This window comes from Podarcis melisellensis, assembly GCF_964234715.1.
Source record: "Podarcis melisellensis genome assembly, chromosome: 2".
In the NCBI taxonomy this organism is placed as follows: Eukaryota; Metazoa; Chordata; class Lepidosauria; order Squamata; family Lacertidae; genus Podarcis; species Podarcis melisellensis.
This window is the reverse complement of record NC_138529.1, coordinates 61,266,342-61,286,838: the sequence shown is the minus strand read 5'-3', so window position 1 is coordinate 61,286,838 and position 20,497 is coordinate 61,266,342. Positions and strand designations below refer to the sequence as shown.

At 42.5% G+C, this 20,497-nt stretch overlaps 1 protein-coding gene across 4 annotated transcripts in view; it reads left to right on the top strand.

Annotated features, from left to right (window-relative positions):
* Positions 1-20,497, top strand: part of CAMK2A (calcium/calmodulin dependent protein kinase II alpha) — a gene marked incomplete at its 3' end in the record, with an annotated part of 118,545 nt that overhangs the window by 37,748 nt on the left and 60,300 nt on the right. For all 4 annotated transcript variants that reach the window (XR_014164631.1, XR_014164632.1, XM_081896990.1 and 1 more), the window contains exon 3: positions 12,854-12,913. Coding sequence is in view for 2 of the 4 variants with exons in the window: in XM_081896990.1 (XP_081753116.1) it covers positions 12,854-12,913 (60 nt within the window). The remainder of the gene's footprint in view (positions 1-12,853; positions 12,914-20,497) is intronic.

The window sequence follows — 20,497 nt, the reverse complement described above, 5'->3', positions numbered from 1 at the left end:
TCCTTTGGTGGTGAGAGAGGTTGGGGTTGGCCTAGGGTATGATTGTTTGCTTGTGATTGGCTGTGGTGATCTTTGTTTTCGTGTGTGAGTGAGGTGTGTGTGTGTGTTTTGGATCAGGTTAGCCATATTGATTTGTATGCTGTTGGTGGATTATTGTCATTGTCCTGTAGGGCTGTGTATGTGATAAAGGGGAGCCATATCGGGGTGAAGGCGTCTTCTTCTGTTTGTCCCCGTGTCAGTTTCAGTTTATTAGTTAATTTTTCTAGTAGGGCTGTTTCCCATACTATTTGGTACCATTGGTCCATGCTTACTCCTGACAGGTCTCTCCAGTGTCTGGTTATGGTGTTTCTGGCTGCTGAGAGCAGGTGGGTTATGAGTTCTTTGTGGTGTAAATGGGCATTGTTGTCTTGGAAGATGTTTAGTAGGGCCAATTCTGGGGTGATGTCTATTACTTGCTTAGTTATTTTACATATTTCTTGTATGGCTGTTGTCCAGAATAGTTGGATTTTGGGACACTCCCACCACATGTGGAGGTATGTGCCTGTGGAGGTGACCCTCTCCAGCATTTTGGTGAGGTTCCTGGGTGTATTAGCGCTAGTTTCCTTGGTGTTAGGTACCACCTGTAGGTGAGTTTCAGTGTGAGTTCTTTTCTTTTCGTTGATGGAGGAGGCAGGCATTACTATAGCACACAACAGATAGGGGAAGAGGTATCTATGTTAAAGTCATGAGTCCCCAAAGATGCAGGAAACACTTTGGGATGTGAGAAAAAAAATTCAATCTGGTTCATATTTCCCAATACAGTATGTAGGCTTAACACAGCTATTCTTCCAAATTTTGCAGTGCAGTTCCCCAACCAAAAAAATGCCTACAAAAATGTGTTTTATCAGGGGGAAGTGAATATATTAGTGAAGATAACACAAAAATGTTGAAAGTTACTTGCAAAACTGTGTGTATTAGGAGAAATCAGCAACAGAAAATGCTGACAAATTCTCATGGGGATGTAACTCTTTTTAAAAAATCAAAAACTGATGCAGAAATGTATTTTAAGATTGGAGAAATGGGAAACTGAGAGAAACTGAAATAGGTGGATTCCCTAGAAGTACTCCCCCCACCCAGAGGCATGAACAGTAGGTGTGTGAGGAATTCCCTGGATGCTCCTTCACAAAAGCATGGCTCTGAACTTTACAAACAATATTCCCTAGAAGCTTACCCTTCCCATCTCTTACCCTCCACATACATCATTCTGGAATGAAGAGTGATTGAGCACTTGGTTTTCCTACCTAGCTGTGTTGCACTTTTTTCTTTTTTCTTTTTTGCCCTTGAAAAATGCTTCTCGACAAGCTGGATTCATTCCAAAAATAAAAGCTCATAGCGGATTGATTTTGTATTTGCCCATCTGAAAACAGATGCAGGCGGTCCCAGCAATGGTGTATCCACACCTGCCCAGTGACATTGTGGGTAGGCATATATCAAGATCACAAGGGGAGAGTTTCAAACACATGCCAAGTAAACACACCCACCTGTCTGGATGGCAGGATCGACACAATACATCTAGACTGAAAGCAGCATGTTAAGGATGAGCATGAATGGTTCCAGACTAATACAAACCACATATTTGTGCTGCGTATGGGTACCTTTCTTTCCTGAGGATGAGGAAGGAAGAATTCTCCTGTGCTACAGCCACTGATAGACAGGACTCTGCACTGGAAAATGTGTTGGGGAATCGAACAGCTTCCTCTGCATTTTCCTTCGGGATATTTAACACAACTAAGTTTGCCACTGCCTGATTGTTGCAGTAGTTTAACTGTAGGTACAACTCCAGCTGAATAGGAATAGGTATAAATGAAGCTGCCCTGAAACCTGTACCAATGCCTGGAGAGGATGCCAGACTGAGTAGACGTGAATGCTAAGGAATGCAAAGGAAAGTTCCTCCACAGATCTCATTCCTTGCGATTTCTCTGCATGTGAGTTCTTAGCACAGATGCATGATAGTGGGTTGTGTGCTAAAACTTGCTCCACAAGTAGATAGATGCTACAGAAAACCTGGTCACGTGGCTTTCTGTATCCTGGCAACCATGTTGGAAATAGTTTTCAGTATCCACCCAACAGCTTTTCTATATATTTTAGGGCTGTTTCACACAGAGGTAAACCAAGGCTGCTACTGAGAGCATGTTTTCAGGGTCAAATTTTATCCAGGCAACCTTTCTCATAATGTTGCCCAGACGCTGCATACATATTCTGAATCAAAATAAGAAAATGAAAATGTCTCAGATGTTGGTTTTACTGAAAGCTTCAAATCTAGTCATTTAAAACCATCCCATTTTAATTTCAGAGAGCTTTATACCTATGTGTTGTAAACTGCTTGTGTGCGCAGCAGTGAAGAGGAGGGCCAAAATTAATAATCACAACAACAACATTAGGAGGTAGAAGCAGCCATACAAAGGTCCTTGATCAGTATGCTTGTGTGGCATTGTGTTTGTAGGCATTGCTTACAATACCTAGAAATGTAATGTATGGTGTTGGCGCTGAAAAGGTAAGCAAATCAAACCCATAACAACATATTATTATCACCAAATATAATCCATTCTGCATCAGTCTGGTGTGGATTCCGGGGCCCAATGTGACTGCCAGATCTATTCTAGGTGGACCACTAAGGCTGCATCTATATCCACTTATGTGGGAATACGCCCCATTGAAAAGGGTGGGACTTACTTTTGTGTATGTGAGGATTGTGCTGAACAGCTGCTAGTCTGTACATGCCTACTGAGAAGTAAGCCCCATTGAGTCCCATTACTCCTAGGGAAGTGTGCGTAGGATTGTAGCTTTAGTCTCCAGAGTTATTGTAGCTCCTCCTTTCTTAAATTCGTGTTCCATTTTACTTTGTTGTTTTTTAGTCGTATAGTCGTGTCCGACTCTTCGTGACCCCATGGACCAGAGCACGCCAGGCACTTCTGTCTTCCACTGCCTCCCACAGTTTGGTCAAACCATTTTACTTAGTGTCTCCTAATTTCCCTTTGTACCTTTTGAGTTTTAAGAAGAGCTGGATCTGTTCTGGCCGTCTCCTCCACACTAACTGCTGCTCCTTCTTTTCTCTCATTTCATAGTGACAGATTGCAATAGCACAAACAGAAGGAGAGGTTGCTTTGAGGAAGAAGGAGACATTCATTTAGCATTTCAGTCCATATGACAGGAGATGGGTAAAAGCAAGGGAAAGGTTTGTAACTGTCTGGTTCTAGCTCTTTCCAGATCCCTTATATGGGGCTGATGATCTCAAAGTATTCTGCAGACAGTGATGTAGAGACCCCATATACTTCTCTCCCACATGTAGACATACATGCGGACTGGGGGTGGTATTCAACTAAATAATTGCACTCATGGAAGGACTGCTGCTAGTGCAATGGGACTTTTCCTCCTCTGGTGTGTCATTAGTTCCCATTGAGATAAAGCCTGCACCCCACTTACCAGTGCAAACCCCCTAGTGATAGACCTGTTCACAGGAGCCATAAAGTGAGCCCAGAGAACTCAGAACTTACTCAGTATGTCAGAGAAAAGGTATGTCTGTTTCAGTAGTGGGGGGACTTCTCTTTGCTGAGCGCTACCTTCACTTGGCTGCAGTCTGTCAGGGGATGCATGGCAGAACCCAAAGTGTGTGACGTTTATAGGACTGCAGTTTTGCAGAGCCATCTTTCCCTCCATCTATCTGACCACCTTGGGTACCTTCTCTCCTTCAATTAACTGGTTCCCTGCCAGTGGCTCTAGTCCAACAGAGTATAGACCTCCAACAGCAGGTGCAAAAGGAAGAAGCAGAGTTCTTGATTCCCTGCCATGTGTTAGGACAATCTTTTAGCAGCCTAAGGTTTAAGGGCAGTGTAAGCAGAAGGGTGGACATTCTTCTGCCTTTCATGAATGCCATTGCCCCCTCTTGAGTAATAATAATAAGAATAATAATAACCATTTTATTATTTATACCCCACCCATCTGGCTGGATTGCCCTTCGAGCCAGACATCTGCCACACATGAATCAACTGTTTACAGTTGAAACTAGGCCTGTGTTTCAAGAGATATCCTGTGTAGAGCCTCCTGGCTATTCCCCCCTCCCACTGCCCCACCTTCCAGCTTGCAATTGTATAGAAGGGTTACATTTCTCACATCGCTTTCAGTATTAAGGGAATGAAGGAAATACCTCTGTATAAAAGGGCAGAGTGGGAGGATAAAATTCCCTGCCTCTTTGTTCCCTGGCTGTGAAGGTAAAATGAAATGCTTAGCGATCACTTCTTTGCAAAACAGGAGAGTGAGATCTCACCTGCCAGTCACAGTTAAAAGAACAGGTGCACCTCCCCCCCCAGCTATCTACAATGGCAGTAACACCCTGCTGTTTGCAGCTTTTGTACTTAAGCCAGGGAGCTTGCTGTGCTTTGTCCACCAGCAAATTTTATTGGCCTGTGACTGCTTCAGACAGGATGCTGGGGACCACTGATTCCTTGGGGGATGATTTCCAACTAGGAGAATGACCAGGCTTATTAACTACGAACCCCAACAAACCAGGCGGGAGTGACCCTCTGGAAGCTCTGCAAAATACATAGTTATAGCATCCTCAGTGTGAGGCAGGAGGGCTTGTTCAGGGGGAGAGTCAGGGTCAAAGCGGAGGAGTGAGATGTGGTCTGTGGAATCACTCCTACTTGCATGGGCTCTGGGATTTTATCCCCAAGATGCGTAGCATAAACAAAATTCATTTGAAATTTGAGACAAATTAGTTTCCAGACAAGCCAATTTCTAACCATGGATTATTAGGCTGGCTTGTTGAAACTAATCATGGTTTGTATTCAACCATGGTGTGTGCTTACACAAAATGGGGTGCTATTGTTAAATAAGACAAAGAGAAAAGGCCTAAAAATCCTCCTCCTCACCATGCTGGAGGAAGGCAAAGGAAGGAGGACTTCCCAAAGAGCTGTGCTCATTCATATTGCACTGAATCATGGTTTGATGTGTTATCTAAGTGATGCCATTATCTCCCTGTCAACCCAACCAAACACTCTTTGTCCCAAATTCTCAGACATTCTGATACAGAAGATGGATCTACTACTGCTACTACTACTATTATTACTACTACTATTACTATTATTTAAACATAGACAATCTTGCTGATGTTGATAAGTGAGTGACAATTTCCAAACCTTCTGGAAGAACTACAGATTTCACATAACAGTACAGTACTACTACAGGACCCAATGCAAATTCATTGCCATGTCATGTGTTTGATATCATAGCACCTCTTGGGCTTTTTTTAAAGCATGAATAGAAGCAATATTACCATGTACAACCAAACACACACTACGTCCTTTCTGAAAAGGAAAAAGGCTCCTCTTGCTCCTTTGCACCGCTCCTTGCTATATCTGAGTATCCCCACACATTCCGTTCACACAGTGATCATTATTTCCTGTTGGCTCTTCTCAGAAACTGAAGGAGGATACTTTCTTCTTTCACAATAGAACAAGTGGAGTTTGCAGCAAACCCACACAGGATGGCAACTGGAGTTAAATACTGTACAGCAAACAGCCATCCAACTTGTTGGAAATGACATGGCAACAGCAGAACAAAACATGTTGTTCTGCCGTGTCGCTTGGTCAGGGGGCTCGAAGAAACATCCCTCTCTAGAAATAATAAGCATTTTAAAGGATTCAGAGCAATTCACACAACATTTCACGGAAATGGTTGGCCGCCAACAGTTGCTGAACCACAGGTCCCATCATCCATAGCTATTTGTCATGCCTGCTGGGACTGATGAAGTTATAGTTCAGCCAAAATTGGCGGGCCAAAGGTTTCCCATATCTCCTTTATGACAGCCCTGGGTAGTATCTCACATTGTTATTTGCACATTGTAGGTGGGATAGCTGAGAGTGTTATTAGGTGCCTAAAGCCACCTAACAATTGCATGTAAACCTGAGCCAAGGCCACAATATTGGGTTTACTCCAAGATAAGCCTATTCAGGCATTATATGCCTGAACAGGAAATATAAACACAACCAGTTCCTGGCATTTCCAGGTAGGACTAGCAACTGCCATGCTTTCAGACCAGGCCTTGGGCAGACTTTAAGCTGAATACAACCACACCAAACATTTAAAGCACTTGACTTCCTCCCAAAAGCAAATTTTCAGGCTGTGTGGCGCCCAAAAATGTTCATTTTTGGGCACCGTGTGAGATCTCACGCTGAAAAAAGTGTGGCACGTGTCATGTGACTCACCTGAGAGCTCATCCCAGAAGTTGTGTGCCCCAGTTTTGGCTCCAGAAAAGCTGGACGGTATGCAGCCATGGCAGGAGCCTCCCCTATTAGTGTAGACAGTTGTGAGCTGGACCAACCGGTGCTTCCACTCAGTATAAGTCTGCTTCCTATTTTTCCTTCATTTCTTGAGAAGGATATGGTTGATGCACGCCAATAACTGACGCAATTGGAATTACATGGACAGACGTCACAGGGAAGAAAGCTTTCTCTCGTGCTGCTCAACCATTCTTTGCTATGTTTTGTCAGTCAAAAGAGGAACATTTGTTCCTACGCTAGGTGAGAGGTGTTCTCCTCAGGACACTGTGAGTGGTATAAGCAAGCTGATTCCCTCCTTGGCAGCTGACAGAACCCACTTGAGAAATTTAGGAACCTACACTTAATTTGTATTTATGTACCACTTAGGGATTATTCATTTCTTTTTTTAAAAAAGTACTACAAATGTGCATCAAATGCGACCTTGTATTTAAGCACTCACTGCTGGCAACAAGGAATTGCATGGAGGGTCGGCAAAGGATGAGTGGAGAGCCCAGCCTCCCCTCTGTGCCCTGAATAAAAAATAAGTGGATTGCCAAAGGAGGGGAAAGCCCTTCTGTGTTCCTTTGACAGCACTAAGCAGGCTAGTAGGAATTTCTGCGGGATTGAATGGACTTATTTACAAGGTTGACCTAGTGCTACATGCATGGGTCCTTTCAGTCTCAGGGATGGCATTTCATCACAGGGCAACCTTCCAAGGGCTTCATGCCAGTGGTGGGCGGGAACAGAGGCAAAAATGGGTGGAGCAAAAGGTGGCACTCTTTTGCCTTGAAACACTAAAAGCCAGATGTTTCTGCATACGCTCACCCACTAACCAGCACTCACATCTTTTATTCTCCATCAAGGCAAACAAGATGAATTATCCCAGTTTAAGATTAGGCATTCCAGCCAGGAAAAAGCATTTGAGGAGAATGCAGAGCAGGGCCCTTGGTAGCCAGGATTGGGGTTTGTGGATTGTGAAGAGTACCGAAGGCCTAGTACAGTAGGGGAGCTGGGTGGGGAGGGCATGGTGTTTTATTTAGATCAAATAAAATATTGAGCTGTGCATCAGCAAGATCATTAGATGTGTGTGGGAGGAGGGAATCCAAGGTAGATATCATTTGACCTGTCAAATTGGTACGGTTGCATCTTCGGTACAAATTCAGTACTGAATCAGTACCATTAAGTATGCAGAAATAGACACTGCGCCTCCTCAACCAGTTTATCATAGAATTAAAGGTTTATTACCCCTCTAGATTGAGGCTGCAATCCTACGCATACAGCATAGTCATATGCATGTTTACTCAATTCATGGTACCTCCTCTGACAGAAGTATGCAGAGAATGGTGGCGACACCTCAACTGCTTAAATCCCATTGAAGTCAATGAAGTCAAGATTATTTCCCTTTGCAAGGAATAAGGAGCTCTTGCTGGAAATGGGAAGCCTGCGTGGAGCTCCCCACTTCCCACTGCAATGTCTAGTCCAGTTAACCCGACATTCTGACATTGTTACGATGTGCGTTTCCTCGCTCTTGTTCCACATAATTGGCTGCCGTTGCTGGAATTGCAGCCAGAACTATAGCACAGAGAACAAGACTGCCTTATAATGGCTTAGACCATTGATGGCTCTGCAGTCTTTGCCAGCTAGTGGCACCAATGGTATGGACATATTGAAAACTTAAGAGCCAGTGTGTTTTTTTCCAGAAAGCAGATTAAAAGAAGAGGTGTAGTGTGCCCATGAGAAGAAGAAAACTGTTGTTGTTGGTTCATTTTTGTTGGTTTGCCTCCTTTGTTTCTTGCACACACACACCCGCACTCACTGCAGGCATCAGAGACAAAGCAATGGGAGGGAATTGTAAGCGGGGACAACAATGAATTCAATGAGGAGGAGGTGATTTAGGTGGGAAAGATTAAGAGCTGTGTCTATGTCTGCATAGCTTAGCAAGAAAATGCCGCAATGATGAGTCTCTAGATGTAAACGCCAAGGATTGAAAAGGATTATTCAAAGCTTTACATGGCAGGTGCATGAGTAGAAATGCAGTGGAGCCGAATTAGGGAAAATGTTAGCTTTGTATTAGGAAGAGCTGCCTGTCAGACTCAGTGACATTAGCCTGTGGAATCCTTCTTGCATTCAAAGTACCAGAAGGTACAGCATCCAGGAATCCCTCTGTGGCCAGGGAGGCTAGTGCCAAAGGTCTGCTCCATTCTCAATAGCCGCTAAATGCAATGGCTGAGCTGTGCTGTGTTCCAATAATGATGATGAAACACTTGCTTCAGTTGTTGGTGTCTGGTGCAATAAAACACTTTCATAAATGCTAGCAAGGGGAGCACTCTGCTCCCAGGATATTCATTCTATGTACTAAGAAGCCAATAAAATGTAGAGCGATGGGCACAAAGCACTACACTGTAAAATGGAGAGAAACAAATACAAGATTCTATATTTCAATGTTCTAGAAAACAACCATTGCTAGTTCAGCTAACAAGGCTCAAGAGTGTTGAAGATATCTGAGAATCTGTGCGCAGCTCTTTTAACACTTTTTTTTGTTGAGAATGCAAGGTTCACGCTGGTGCTGAGATCCCATGGCTGATATATAATCTTTAATCAAATTAGGAGTATCATTGCCAGTGCCAGGGAGAGGATCGAAGTCAATTCTGTGTGAAGAACCACATTTTATATCCTGCTGTTTTTCATTTTCACAACGCCTTCCTACTTACGCAGCTGCAGAGGGTGAGCCTTGTCGGTAAAAGCCACAGCTTTGTGGTAGGGCTCATGATCTGCATCCATAAAAGTTCAAGGTTCAAGCTTCAGCGCCTCCAATTAAAGGATGTCTATCATCCAAACTTGTTCAGTTCTGCTCTTTTCCCCATATGCAGGGAATGTCCTCCAGAACAACTGTGATACCTCTCTTCTCTCTTGATTCAGAACAAGCCTTTGGCTCAGTCCCTTAGACCTCATCCCCTATTGAAACTTAGGGCCCATCCACACTCCCATTTGCCCCATGATTTCAAGTGATTTCAAGTCATAGGTCCAAGAGGCTGTTGTTGTTGTCCTGCCTCTTTCTCTGGGAAAACCTGCTCTTTGACAACCATCAATTAGGTTTTCTACAGTATAAAGCAGCTTTGTATAGTCATAAATGGAAACTGTTCCTGAAGAAGGTAGAAGCACAGGTGCCTTGTAGGGAGGGCCCTATGATAGACAAATCTGGGACTGCCACAAAGCTCAAGGAGCAAATTCTGTGGAACATCAAGTTCCCGCCAGAAAGGTGATTGCTCACAATCCTTTTTACTACTGATGTGAGGCCGATATATTTTTGCTCCTGAGGTGTATCACGAGGGTGAGCATAGTCAAAACAGTGAAGTTCTATGACTTCATGTTCTTTCAGATGTGTTTGTGCAAGCATAGTGATTCTTGCATACTCATGAGTGTGGTGGTTTTGTGGATTTATTTACAGTGGTACCTTGAGTTCCAAACGCTTCAGGTTACAAACTCCGCTAACCTGGAAGAGTTACCTTAAGTTGAGAACTTTGCCCCAGGATGAGAATGGAAATCGTGTGCCGGTGGCGCAGTGGCAGCAAGAGGCTCCATTAGCGAAAGCACGCCTCTAGTTAAGAACAGTTTCAGATTAAGAACGGACCTCCGGAACGAATTAAGTTTGTAACTAGAAGTACCACTGTATAAGATTTCTTACCTGCCCTTCACCCATAAGGCCCCAGGGCATGTTCCAACAATACCATATAATTAGACCCTACCAAGTGTCCCTATTTTCCAAGGACAGTCCTGGATTTACAGAGATAAAGGAGATAAGTAACTACACAGCCATTAGAAGCAGCGTTAGAAACTGAGATATGAAAGCTAGGAGCTAAATGGCACCTTAAAATGTAGGCTATGGGCGCGACAATGGAATGTCTAAGTGCACTTTTTAAATAACATGAATACAAAGCTGAAAATGAATGAACTGCAGCTCAAATCTTATGCTCGTTTTTCACGTGGTCTAGTCTTTTCCCTGCCCACCCCTCTAATATTCTTAAGAGGGTCCCTTCTGCAGTCTTCAGAGAGTGGCTGAAAGTGGGAAGGCAGAAAAAGGTCCTCTTTTCCTTCCACTAGGCAGACAAGCCCTGGATTCGCCTTACACCCCCTTACCTTCATATAAATATATCTTTTTGGCACCACAATTAACACATATTAAAGGCCTATACAACTGATGGCAGAGACATCCACCTTGAGTGTCCAGTTCGCAAACCTAAGACTTAAGGGTTGTTCAGTGATCCCACTCCAAAGTTTGTTTTGATTTTAAGCATCACTGTGAGAGTCTGAGGTAGATAACACTTTAACATGTGCTGCTTAAACCATCATAAATAACTGGCTAGTATATTTTGAATTCAAAGCACATCATACATTAAAAGAACATTTAATGTTGGGTTGAAAAGAAAAGTTTACAGATCCCCTATCCATGCATGCTTTAGTTGGGAGGAAGCCCCATTGAACTTGGTTGGGATTTACTTCCTAGGAACAGTGGCAATTTTAATCTGAATTCTTAGGTGCTGTATTGTGCCCAGAGCTCAGAAACTGCTTGCGTTTATGAAATTCCCTGTAGCAAAATGCGCCTAGAACAATGGGAGTTTCGAATGCTGATTACAAGACATCTGAAGGCAGCCCTGTATAGGGAAGTTTTAAAATGTTTAATTTCTAGTATGTTTTTATATACGTTGAAAGCAGGCCATAGTAGCTGGGGCAGCCCAGTCAGATGGGTGGGGTGTAAATGATAAAGTGAGGGTGATGATGGAAAGGGACATCATGTTGGAGGGTATGTATTATTTAAAACAAAGGAAGTAATTCCAAAGAAAAGCTGCACAGTGTAGGTTAAACAAAAACAGAAGAGGTCCAGCCTACAAAAATATATGAATTGTCAGAGGCCAGAGGCCTGTGTGTGTCTTCAGAGTACAGGGGAATGTATACAACAGATACGCTAGATGCCCCTCTGTGGGGAGGGAATCTGACAATTCAGAGGCTGCCACGAGGCAAAAGAACACCAAGGAAGAATTAAGCTTGCTTTTCTTATTGCCATATGCCCTGTTGGGATAGGCAGGCTAAAAGAAAACAGCAGTGAAAGATCAGTGCTGTGCTCGCACATACATAGCCATTCATGGTCTGCTGGAGCTTGTTAAGCTTTTGATGTTTGGCACCTCTGGCGGAGTGTGAGACTGTTGTCCCCAAGCTCCCAGGCACATTTGCAACACAATGGGGAACAGGCAGCAGAAAGTTCACACTGCTGGATTCCTCATATCTTACTTCAACACAAACCTAATTGTGTGTGTTTATCTCAAGAAAGAGACTAAGAGAAAGGGGACAAGTGGTGCTTTGTACTAGGAAGGTGAGCAAGGAAAATGGGAGGTGGGGACATAAAGAGGCACATGGCTGCTACATCAGAACAAAACCGAGCTAGACATTTAAGCTGTTTGTTTGTAGGACGTTATATTCAACCAGCAGTCAGTGAGCTTGCTAGGGAAGAACTCACATTTGTAAAATCGGTCTTGGCCAAGAGACCCTTGTTTTTAAATTTAAATGCCCACTATCTGCAAACGAAGTTGTGCAGTGGGTATTTCCACTCACTCACCCACCTTTGTTAAAAATCTTGTTGCTATTGATGCGAGCCCTGCTTGCTATGATGCAAAATAACTCCAGATTTTTGTGTGGCTTCATCCTGAGTGAGTTGAAAGTAGCCAGTGCTAGGTTGACTTGTGTTTTAAAGACATGCTTTTGAGGTTGTTTACCCTTTACCTTTGAGGTTGTGATTTCTGCTTTGTAGGAGGTTGGACTAGGTGACTCTGTGGGTCTCCTTCAGCTCTACAATTCTATGAGGTGCAAGGGGTTACAGCTACCTGCAGAATCAGAGGATAATTTGATTTTTGATTACTATTAATTCTCATTGTCCTGACTGCTTACTTGCATTTTTTTGTGTGTTGCAGATAAACATATATTACAAAAGGTGTAATCTCATTGAAAGGAAGTAAGCACTATGACACTGTCCCTGGAACTTCTTGTCCCTTGGGGAAGTGGCACAAGCAGAAGCGTATTATAAATTAGCATTAATTTTTTAAAGTGAAACATAACACGGGAGATTGTCAGCTCTAGCTTAGTTTCAAGGTACTTGTGGATATTGCCAAGAAATCATTCCTATATCATTTTTTCCTAGAGTTCAAGGAAGTAATTTTATTTTCATACAGAATAATCATTTCCAAGTTGGTCATAGAAGGGCTTTTGGGTGAATAGCCACTAAGTGGATGGGTGGGTGATTTAGATTTCTTAAGGATGTTAAAGGCTGACAATTCTGACAGCGGCTGGAAAAGTTTGCCTCAACAATTCTATAGGTACTTGCCCCTTAGCTGAATATTTAGATAACTTTTGTTAAATTATCCCAAGTTCTTATTGCTGCCTGGATTTGCATGCTATAAATCCCAGAGGAATAATATGGAGAGCTAATGACTAGCCTACAATCAGCTGAGGATAGCATGCATGCTGCTCTTTCAGACACACTGATTTGTTGCCATCTTTCCCTACAGATCATCAGAAGCTGGAACGAGAGGCTCGGATCTGCCGTCTCCTGAAGCATCCTAATATAGGTAGGGAAGAATTCTCACTTGTCTTTGGGATAATGAGTCCATTCATCTGATGGGAATGTGTCAACTCCAGTGTTTGTTCCGTGAAAGTTGAGGGTCACCTGTATTTTACTTTTTGGTATGGAACAGCATTCCATCATGTGAACCCCCCTTTTCAATCTGATGTGGTACAGTCCTGAAAGATGATGACTAGGCCTCACTCTAGGCTTGAGGGGTCCCTAAGCAAAGTGTCATTTGGTGGGCCCTTCCTCTGTAAACAGACATGCCTGTCTCTAGTACCAGCTCAGTGCAGCTGGGTCTAGAACCCCTTTTGTTGTCCCACTAAACCCCAGATCAATGGCAGGTCAGGGTATTGCAGGAAACTAAGAGAGTGACTAGATCCGGTTTGCAGTGGCCAATATTTTTGGTCTTGGGGATGTGGTAGGCATCAGCAGTGGGCCCTATGAAGGTGCCCAAGGATACCTGCCTGTAGGCCCACCGATGCTAGCCCTGCCTGTATGAACTGTTTTCCTGTTTATGGGACTTTCTTTCAAACATCAGTTCAGAGGGGCGGGGGTGCCAACTTGAATAAAATATTGCAGTGGCCCAGGTATGCCCTGCCCTACATAATCAATCACGTAATGCAGTGCATGCACACCATTTGAATGGCAATGACCATCGCCTTTGGGGGGGCCCAGTCCCCTCAAATATTTTATTGCTGGGCCGAAGCCCCCATGGCCCCTAGGAATTGGCTCCTATGCAGAGGGGTGTAACCAACTAAGTTCTAATTAGAGTAGACCACTGAAATTAACAAACCTAAGTTTGTCATTTCTATTAACTTCAAGGCGTCTGCTCTGAGCAGGATCATTATTGGATACAATCCAGATTTTCCCACTTAGTGTTATGCTTGTGGTGACCTAAGTATGACGTTGGCAGCAAGTACTTCGTGTTATGCCGTGTTCTTTAACCTTGGGTCCCCGTAAGTTGTTGGACTACAACTCTCATTATCCTCAGCCAGTTTAGCGGAGAGTTGCGGATGATGGGAGTTGCCAAAGACATCAATGGGGAAAAGAAATCAACAAAACCATTAAAAGAAGAAGAAAAAGAATAATAAGAATACAGTGGTGCCTCGCAAGACGAAAATAATTCGTTCCGCGAGTCTCTTCGTCTAGCGGTTTTTTTGTCTTGCGAAGCACGGCCATTAGCGGATTAGCGCTATTAGCGGTTTAGCAGCTTAGAAAAGGAGGGGGAGGGAAAAAACTCGCAAGAACTCGCAAGACGTTTTCGTTTTGCGAAGCAAGCCCATAGGGAAATTCGTCTTGCGAAGCACCTCAAAAACGGAAAACTCTTTCGTCTAGCGAGTTTTTCATCTTGCGAGGCATTCGTCTTGCGGGGCACCACTGTACAGATTTTAAACTCTTCTCCCCTTCCCATAACTTGACAATTGCTAAAGCACTGCAGTAGTACACCAAAGAAGTCCACTGACACAGGGGACATAGAAAAAAATGTGTCATATTGTAAATTAGGAGGGGAAAAGAAACAGACGTATGTTGGACTTGTGGGATTAATGTTGCTTGTTACGAACAATGCCAAAGATACTGCGCATCCCATGTATACAGCCATGTTCTACATAGGAGAGCCAATAGTAATAAAGCACTACCTGGAGGTTGGGGGGATTGTATTTCTTAATGACAAGATATTCTGGTTTAAGCTCTGAATAAATATAGACTCTCAGAAGGTGTGGGTTGTATTCAGTGTAGCGCTAAGGGGATTGTTCCACCAGTGCAAGGATTCCTGCTTGTGCAACGAAATGTTATTTCCCTCTGGTTCCCCTAAATATGTTCTAACCCTCTGGAGCAGATCTGGGGAGGCAAATGCATGGGGGGAGGAGAAGGGAAGAAATTCTGTTCTGCAAGCAGAAATCCTTATGCTCATGAAATACTGTAGCTGAATACCTTCTTGTATCTTTAAAAGAATCTGGTTCCTTTGCCATTAATTAATAAAAACTGCATATTTATTAAGCAACCCTCTGCCCTCAGAAAACCTCAAAGAGCTGGATTATAATGCTGCTAAAAGCAAGAAAAACCAACCAATGACTTTAATTAGCATTGGATCAAATCAAATAGCTGGGCAAAAAAGAGGGTAAAAAGGTACAAAGTAATAATAATCTGCACAGGTAGGTAGCCGTGTTGGTCTGCCATAGTCGAAACAAACAAACAAACAAACTAAATCCTTCCAGTAGCACCTTACAGACCAACTAAGTTTGTTATTGGTATGAGCTTTCGTGTGCACGCACACTTCTTCAGATACACACAGACATGCACACGGAAGCTCATACCAATAACAAACTTAGTTGGTCTCTATGGTGCTACTGAAAGAAATTTTTTTCTTTTTAATAATCTGTACAGTTTGGAATAGTACCTAAATGGGGCTAATATTGATTTCAGTTTTGTTTTCTATGACTATTTCTGTGTTGGTTGAGTTTTATTTTCTTCTATGCATGATTTTTTTTAAAGTTGTGTTTTTATAATAAATTTCATATATGTTAATAAATAAACAGACAATTCTCAGAAGCATTAAGTTCAGATTCCTAACATGTAGGGGCTAGCTTCTCCTTTAACCAACCAATCTCACTCACAGAACAGAATAGTGATGAAGGTGGGTAGTAGTAGTTATTCTCGACGCATTGATCCATAGCACTGAGAAGTACGGTAATTGGATGAATATGTGTCATATGAAAGAAGCAGGCTAGAAGAGAGGGTGGGAGAATTAGCCACAAAAGCCGAAGCCATGATGCTGATTTGCTCTGTCATGTTCCTGTGCTCCTAGAGCTGGAGTTGTTCATGACTTGACATTAGCTACCTACCTAATGGGAGCATTCGGCCCTGGCTAACAGACCTTTCCATTCCATGATGGCTATTAGTCAAAGCAGCGGTATCAGCTGCAGAGAACCTGCCGGGCTTTTGTACGCTGCATAAAAGCTAAACACACTTAGCATAAAGCTTTGGTGCTTTAGGATGATATTGCACACATAGACCAGAATTAACTTATAAGATGGATGTTGGCACAATGAAGATTTGGGGTGAAGGAATGGGACCTCTTTATCGTGCTGATTTACCTGGCTCTTTCACCTAATGCTGAGGATGGTGATGTTGGTCTGCCCTTGAAAGCATGGCTTTCTCCCAGTCAGTTAGGAGCTGGGGATGAAAGCAAGTGGGGCACAAGCTGTAAGTCTCACCTTTAAATATTTTTCAATGGCTGCTGAATTTGAGAAGCAAAGCTGCAGTTTATTCTATGTGCAACTGCTTGTGAATAATTCCCAGTGAGACTGTCTCCCGAGACATACTGCTTGGACTGCAGAGTAGTCTGATTCTTCAACCCTGGACTACCTCCTAACATCCAAAGAGAACAAAAAAGAATGTTGGTTGTAGTCCACAAATGGAGGCGTGCATATTCACTTCCAGTTGCTACTAAAATCACCCGCTTTTAAAAATGCTTTCTCCTCCAGGTGCCTGACATAATAGGGGAAGCTTTTCGGGTTACTTCCTTTTTTTATAGTAGGAAATGCTTCAGGTTCACCTCCCACCGTGTTTCAGTAATACTGTCCTTTATTAGGAGCTCAAATTCTCCTTGCTTGTTTCCCATAATCTGTGCATTAGTATGTATAACTAAAATGAGCCATTCCCTCCAGTTTATTTTCAGGATCACCTTGCCCCATATTTCCCACTCAATCATTTTGATTTGTGCGAGTGGCTCCTTTTGTGCCTTTAACAGTTGCTTGATAAGCAACAAGCTTTTGAGGTTTTCATGGCAAGGAAGCACTTGCTAATGTCTACAGATCAAGGGCATAGAACTAGGGCTAGTTTTAAAAAGTTGGCAACCCCATGTGCTGTGTGCATCAAGGCTTTCCATCTTTACTTTTCAGATCACTTTTATTCACTGACAAACTGACTTCTTACAACTTGAGGCCACCCAAGAACAAAAAAGTCCTCTGGGTTGCTTACAATAATAGTTGAAACTGCCAGATCTACATATAAGCTGATAAAAATCACAGAATCTTAACACAGCCTCTGTTATGTACTGAATTGAATAGGATCCAAACTGCAACAGTCTGATTGGTCCTAGAACAATAGGATCCAAAAGGCAGCAGTCTGATTAGTCCTAGAACAATAGGATTCAGAATGCAGCAGTCTGATTGGTCCTAGAACAATGCAGCAATATGATTGGTTGGCAGGAACCACCCAATCATGCTCCAGATAGAAGTGAACCCACAACCTGATTGGCTTACAGTAGAATTCCAGAATTAGCCAATCATGTGCAGCCCATTGTGTAAATAATGTATATAAAGCAGATACTTTGAGGGGACTTTCATTCATTCCTCCTCACCACTATGAGCTGAATAAAGAGCATGAAATCACTTTGCGACTCTGAGTATATTTCAGCCTCAAAGCACAATACTTGGTTTATGCACCACAGTTGTTTGCAGGATCCATCCTTTATCGCAGAATATGTTTTGGTGGAATGTGCTGAACATCCTTGGCTGGTCCTCTTGCCCTCTTTCTGTCTGTAACAGTAGTCTGTTGCCACTGCTCTGATTTCCATCTCACCCTTCCTTCTCTCTCTCTACACACACACACATGCTCACACACATGGCCCCTGCTTTATAAATGTTTCAGATCATAAAGAGCCTGTCAGGTTCAATCTGTCTTGGGCAAATGCCTGCACAGCAGCGTCAGGTCTCTTTTACATCAGGCAGAACCACAGACTGAGCTGGACCAAGCTGTTACTATGACAACAGAGGCCTTTCCTCTTTCCCCCTCCTTTTCTTTTCCTTGCCCCAACTGAAGGGTTGCTTCTCTAGAGCTAAAAAAATAAAAATCCACATAAGAAGATGGCAATGGAGTTTGGGATGCATGTGGGGTAAGAATCAGGAGCTGGGACGACAAAGGAAATGATTCTTTTCTCTTTTACTCCCAATTTTCTTTTCTTTTTGAAGATATTGTTATTGTTGTTGTTGTTATTGTTATTATTATTATTATTATTATTAGCATAATGTTACCCACTAACAAGACCAATGCTGTTTAAATTGAATGTAGACACCAGTGTGGAAAAACTCATTCTAATGGAAAAGAAATGTAATTTGTCTATTTCTTCAGTGCATATGTCACCACATGCTTATAAAAAGCCTCAGGCTAGCTAGCAGCAATTAAAAACAACCATTAAAAAATCTCAGCAATACAATAAAATTAGTTAAAAATAAACAGCATTGACAATAATGCCGTGGCTCCATCTGGCACCAAGTTCAGATCTCTGCCAGGCTATTTTGGTTTGTTCAATACACATTGTGCTACCAGGTGGTTTGTTTTTTAAGGTCATCTCCTATTTTACCAGCAATACTGCTGTTCATTTGCCCAGCAACTCAGTATACAGAAATGTATACATTTCTGAGTGGAAGGCTGTTAAAACAGAGATGTACACATAGGAAGAAAAACAGAAACCCTATTCACGAAATAGATTTTATCACACAATTAAAATATGCAAACTTCTAAAAGAACAACAAATCAATATCTGATCTTTTATTCTGTGGCCAGGTGGTCATCATTTTTGCCAAAAGTTTTAGAACTCAAACCATTAGATACAAAGTACAATATATTGTGTGTGTGTGTGTGTGTGTGTGTGTGTAAATCACAAGCAATCCTACGGTGTTCCCCAAACATTGGTGGAATGGGTCACCCTAATGCAAGGGTAGTGGATTTGTAGCCCTTTACATGTTGCTGGACTACAACTCCCATCATCCCTGCATGTTGGCCATGGTGGCTGGAGCTATTGTAAGTCCAACAATATCTAGAGGGCCATAGGTTCCCCCACCCACCCGAATGCATTGGTTTCAGCATCTGATGCTGTTTGTCTTTGATCACCTTGGCTCTGTCTCCCAAACTACCCAATGTCTTTGTGTGTGGTTTACATGGGTGTCATGAAGCAATACACACAGAAGAATCATACCCATACATCCAGGATATGATGCCAGTTGCACTCCAATGTGCTGTATACACCATCAGCTGCAACATCTGTGATATAGGAACCAAGGATAGACCAAGATCTGTCAATTTCAGTTCTCCCAGATTTTAATTTTTCTAATCTCACATTCAGTTCTCTACATTTCTGCAATTTGTGATTTTTATAATAAAAAATCCCCATTAGAATAATTTCTCTTAACAAAAACATTTTTATGCAAGTGTTTTCCCCTAATACAAGGCATTTTATTAATTTTAATGCATGTTTCCCCTCCTCAATAGTATGCATATTGTTGGGTAAACATTGATTGGAGAACTACACTGCAACATTTGGAGAAGTGCAAATTTCAGAGAATGACTGTGTTTCAGCTCTTGCATTGTTTTAGAAGGTGTGAATTAAGTAGCTTTCCCTTTAAATGCAAACTGAATCAAAACTCCCCCCAGCCCTACAGAACTACCCTAAGGTAGGAGATGACTGGGCTGGAGAAAAATTGTTGGTACTGTCCCTTCTTTTCTTCAACTCCAAAATGTACTCCATCTGTGAGAATCGCTGCACACAGCTTGCAATCGAGCTTGCAATAAATTGTGGAGTGCTGCAGCCATGGCTTTCCTATTTTCTCAAAGGGATGGAATAGTTAACATTGCTGACATCTGAATTCACATCTCTGGCATTTGAGTTAATCCCACACTGAAGAGGAACAGGCAGTTTATGCCTCTGAAGACAATTGAGAGTGACACTCTGCAGACTCATTCAGTTGCTTTACATAGCTCTTATTGTGTGCATTTTCTCTGCAGCCATAAAACCTTCACACGCACCTGCACACCCTTTTACAAATGAAAACCAAGATTAATTGGAGTGAGTGTTCAATATCATTAGATACCAAATTGCCCTTTTGTAGGTCATTCTTCATTTTTACTCAGAGTAGACCCATAGAAGTTAATGCACGTGGCAAAGATGGACCCATTAATTTCAGTGGGCCTGCTTTGAATACCACAGTTTTTCATTTTTGTGTCTGTTTTGTTGCACGCAGCATTAGCTTTCCCTTTTGTTAGGGTGCTCAGATGCAAAGGAGAGTGACAGGACTCCTGTGTCGTCCCCTATACCTTTAATATTTTATGTTAGAAGAGGGATGCTGCTTGTTCTGCAAGGCTGGAAGAAAGCTATTTCTTCTGCATTTCCTGTTTTTATGCAAATGTCACAGGCTGCATATACATTTAGAACACTATTAAAGCACACCCACCCACACACCTGGGAATTATAGTTGTTAAGGGTGCTGGGAACTGTAGCTCTGCAATGGGTAAACTACAGTTCTTAGGATTCTTGGTGTGTGTGTGTGTATGTGTGTGTGTGTGCGCGCTTTAAATGTATGGTATATATCATTAACTCTAATCTTTTCGCTGGGCCATCTGATACCCTATTAGGGTTGCCAGCTTTTCAACGAGCTGAGCTGCTGTAAAACTGCTTTTGAACAGCAGCTTGATTTTCAGAAATTAACAGATAGATATATACACACACACCTTGGAAATAAGGGCTGCAACCTACATTTCAACTCCATATTGAAAAAGCTTCACTTGCTGATTTTCAAAGCTGCTG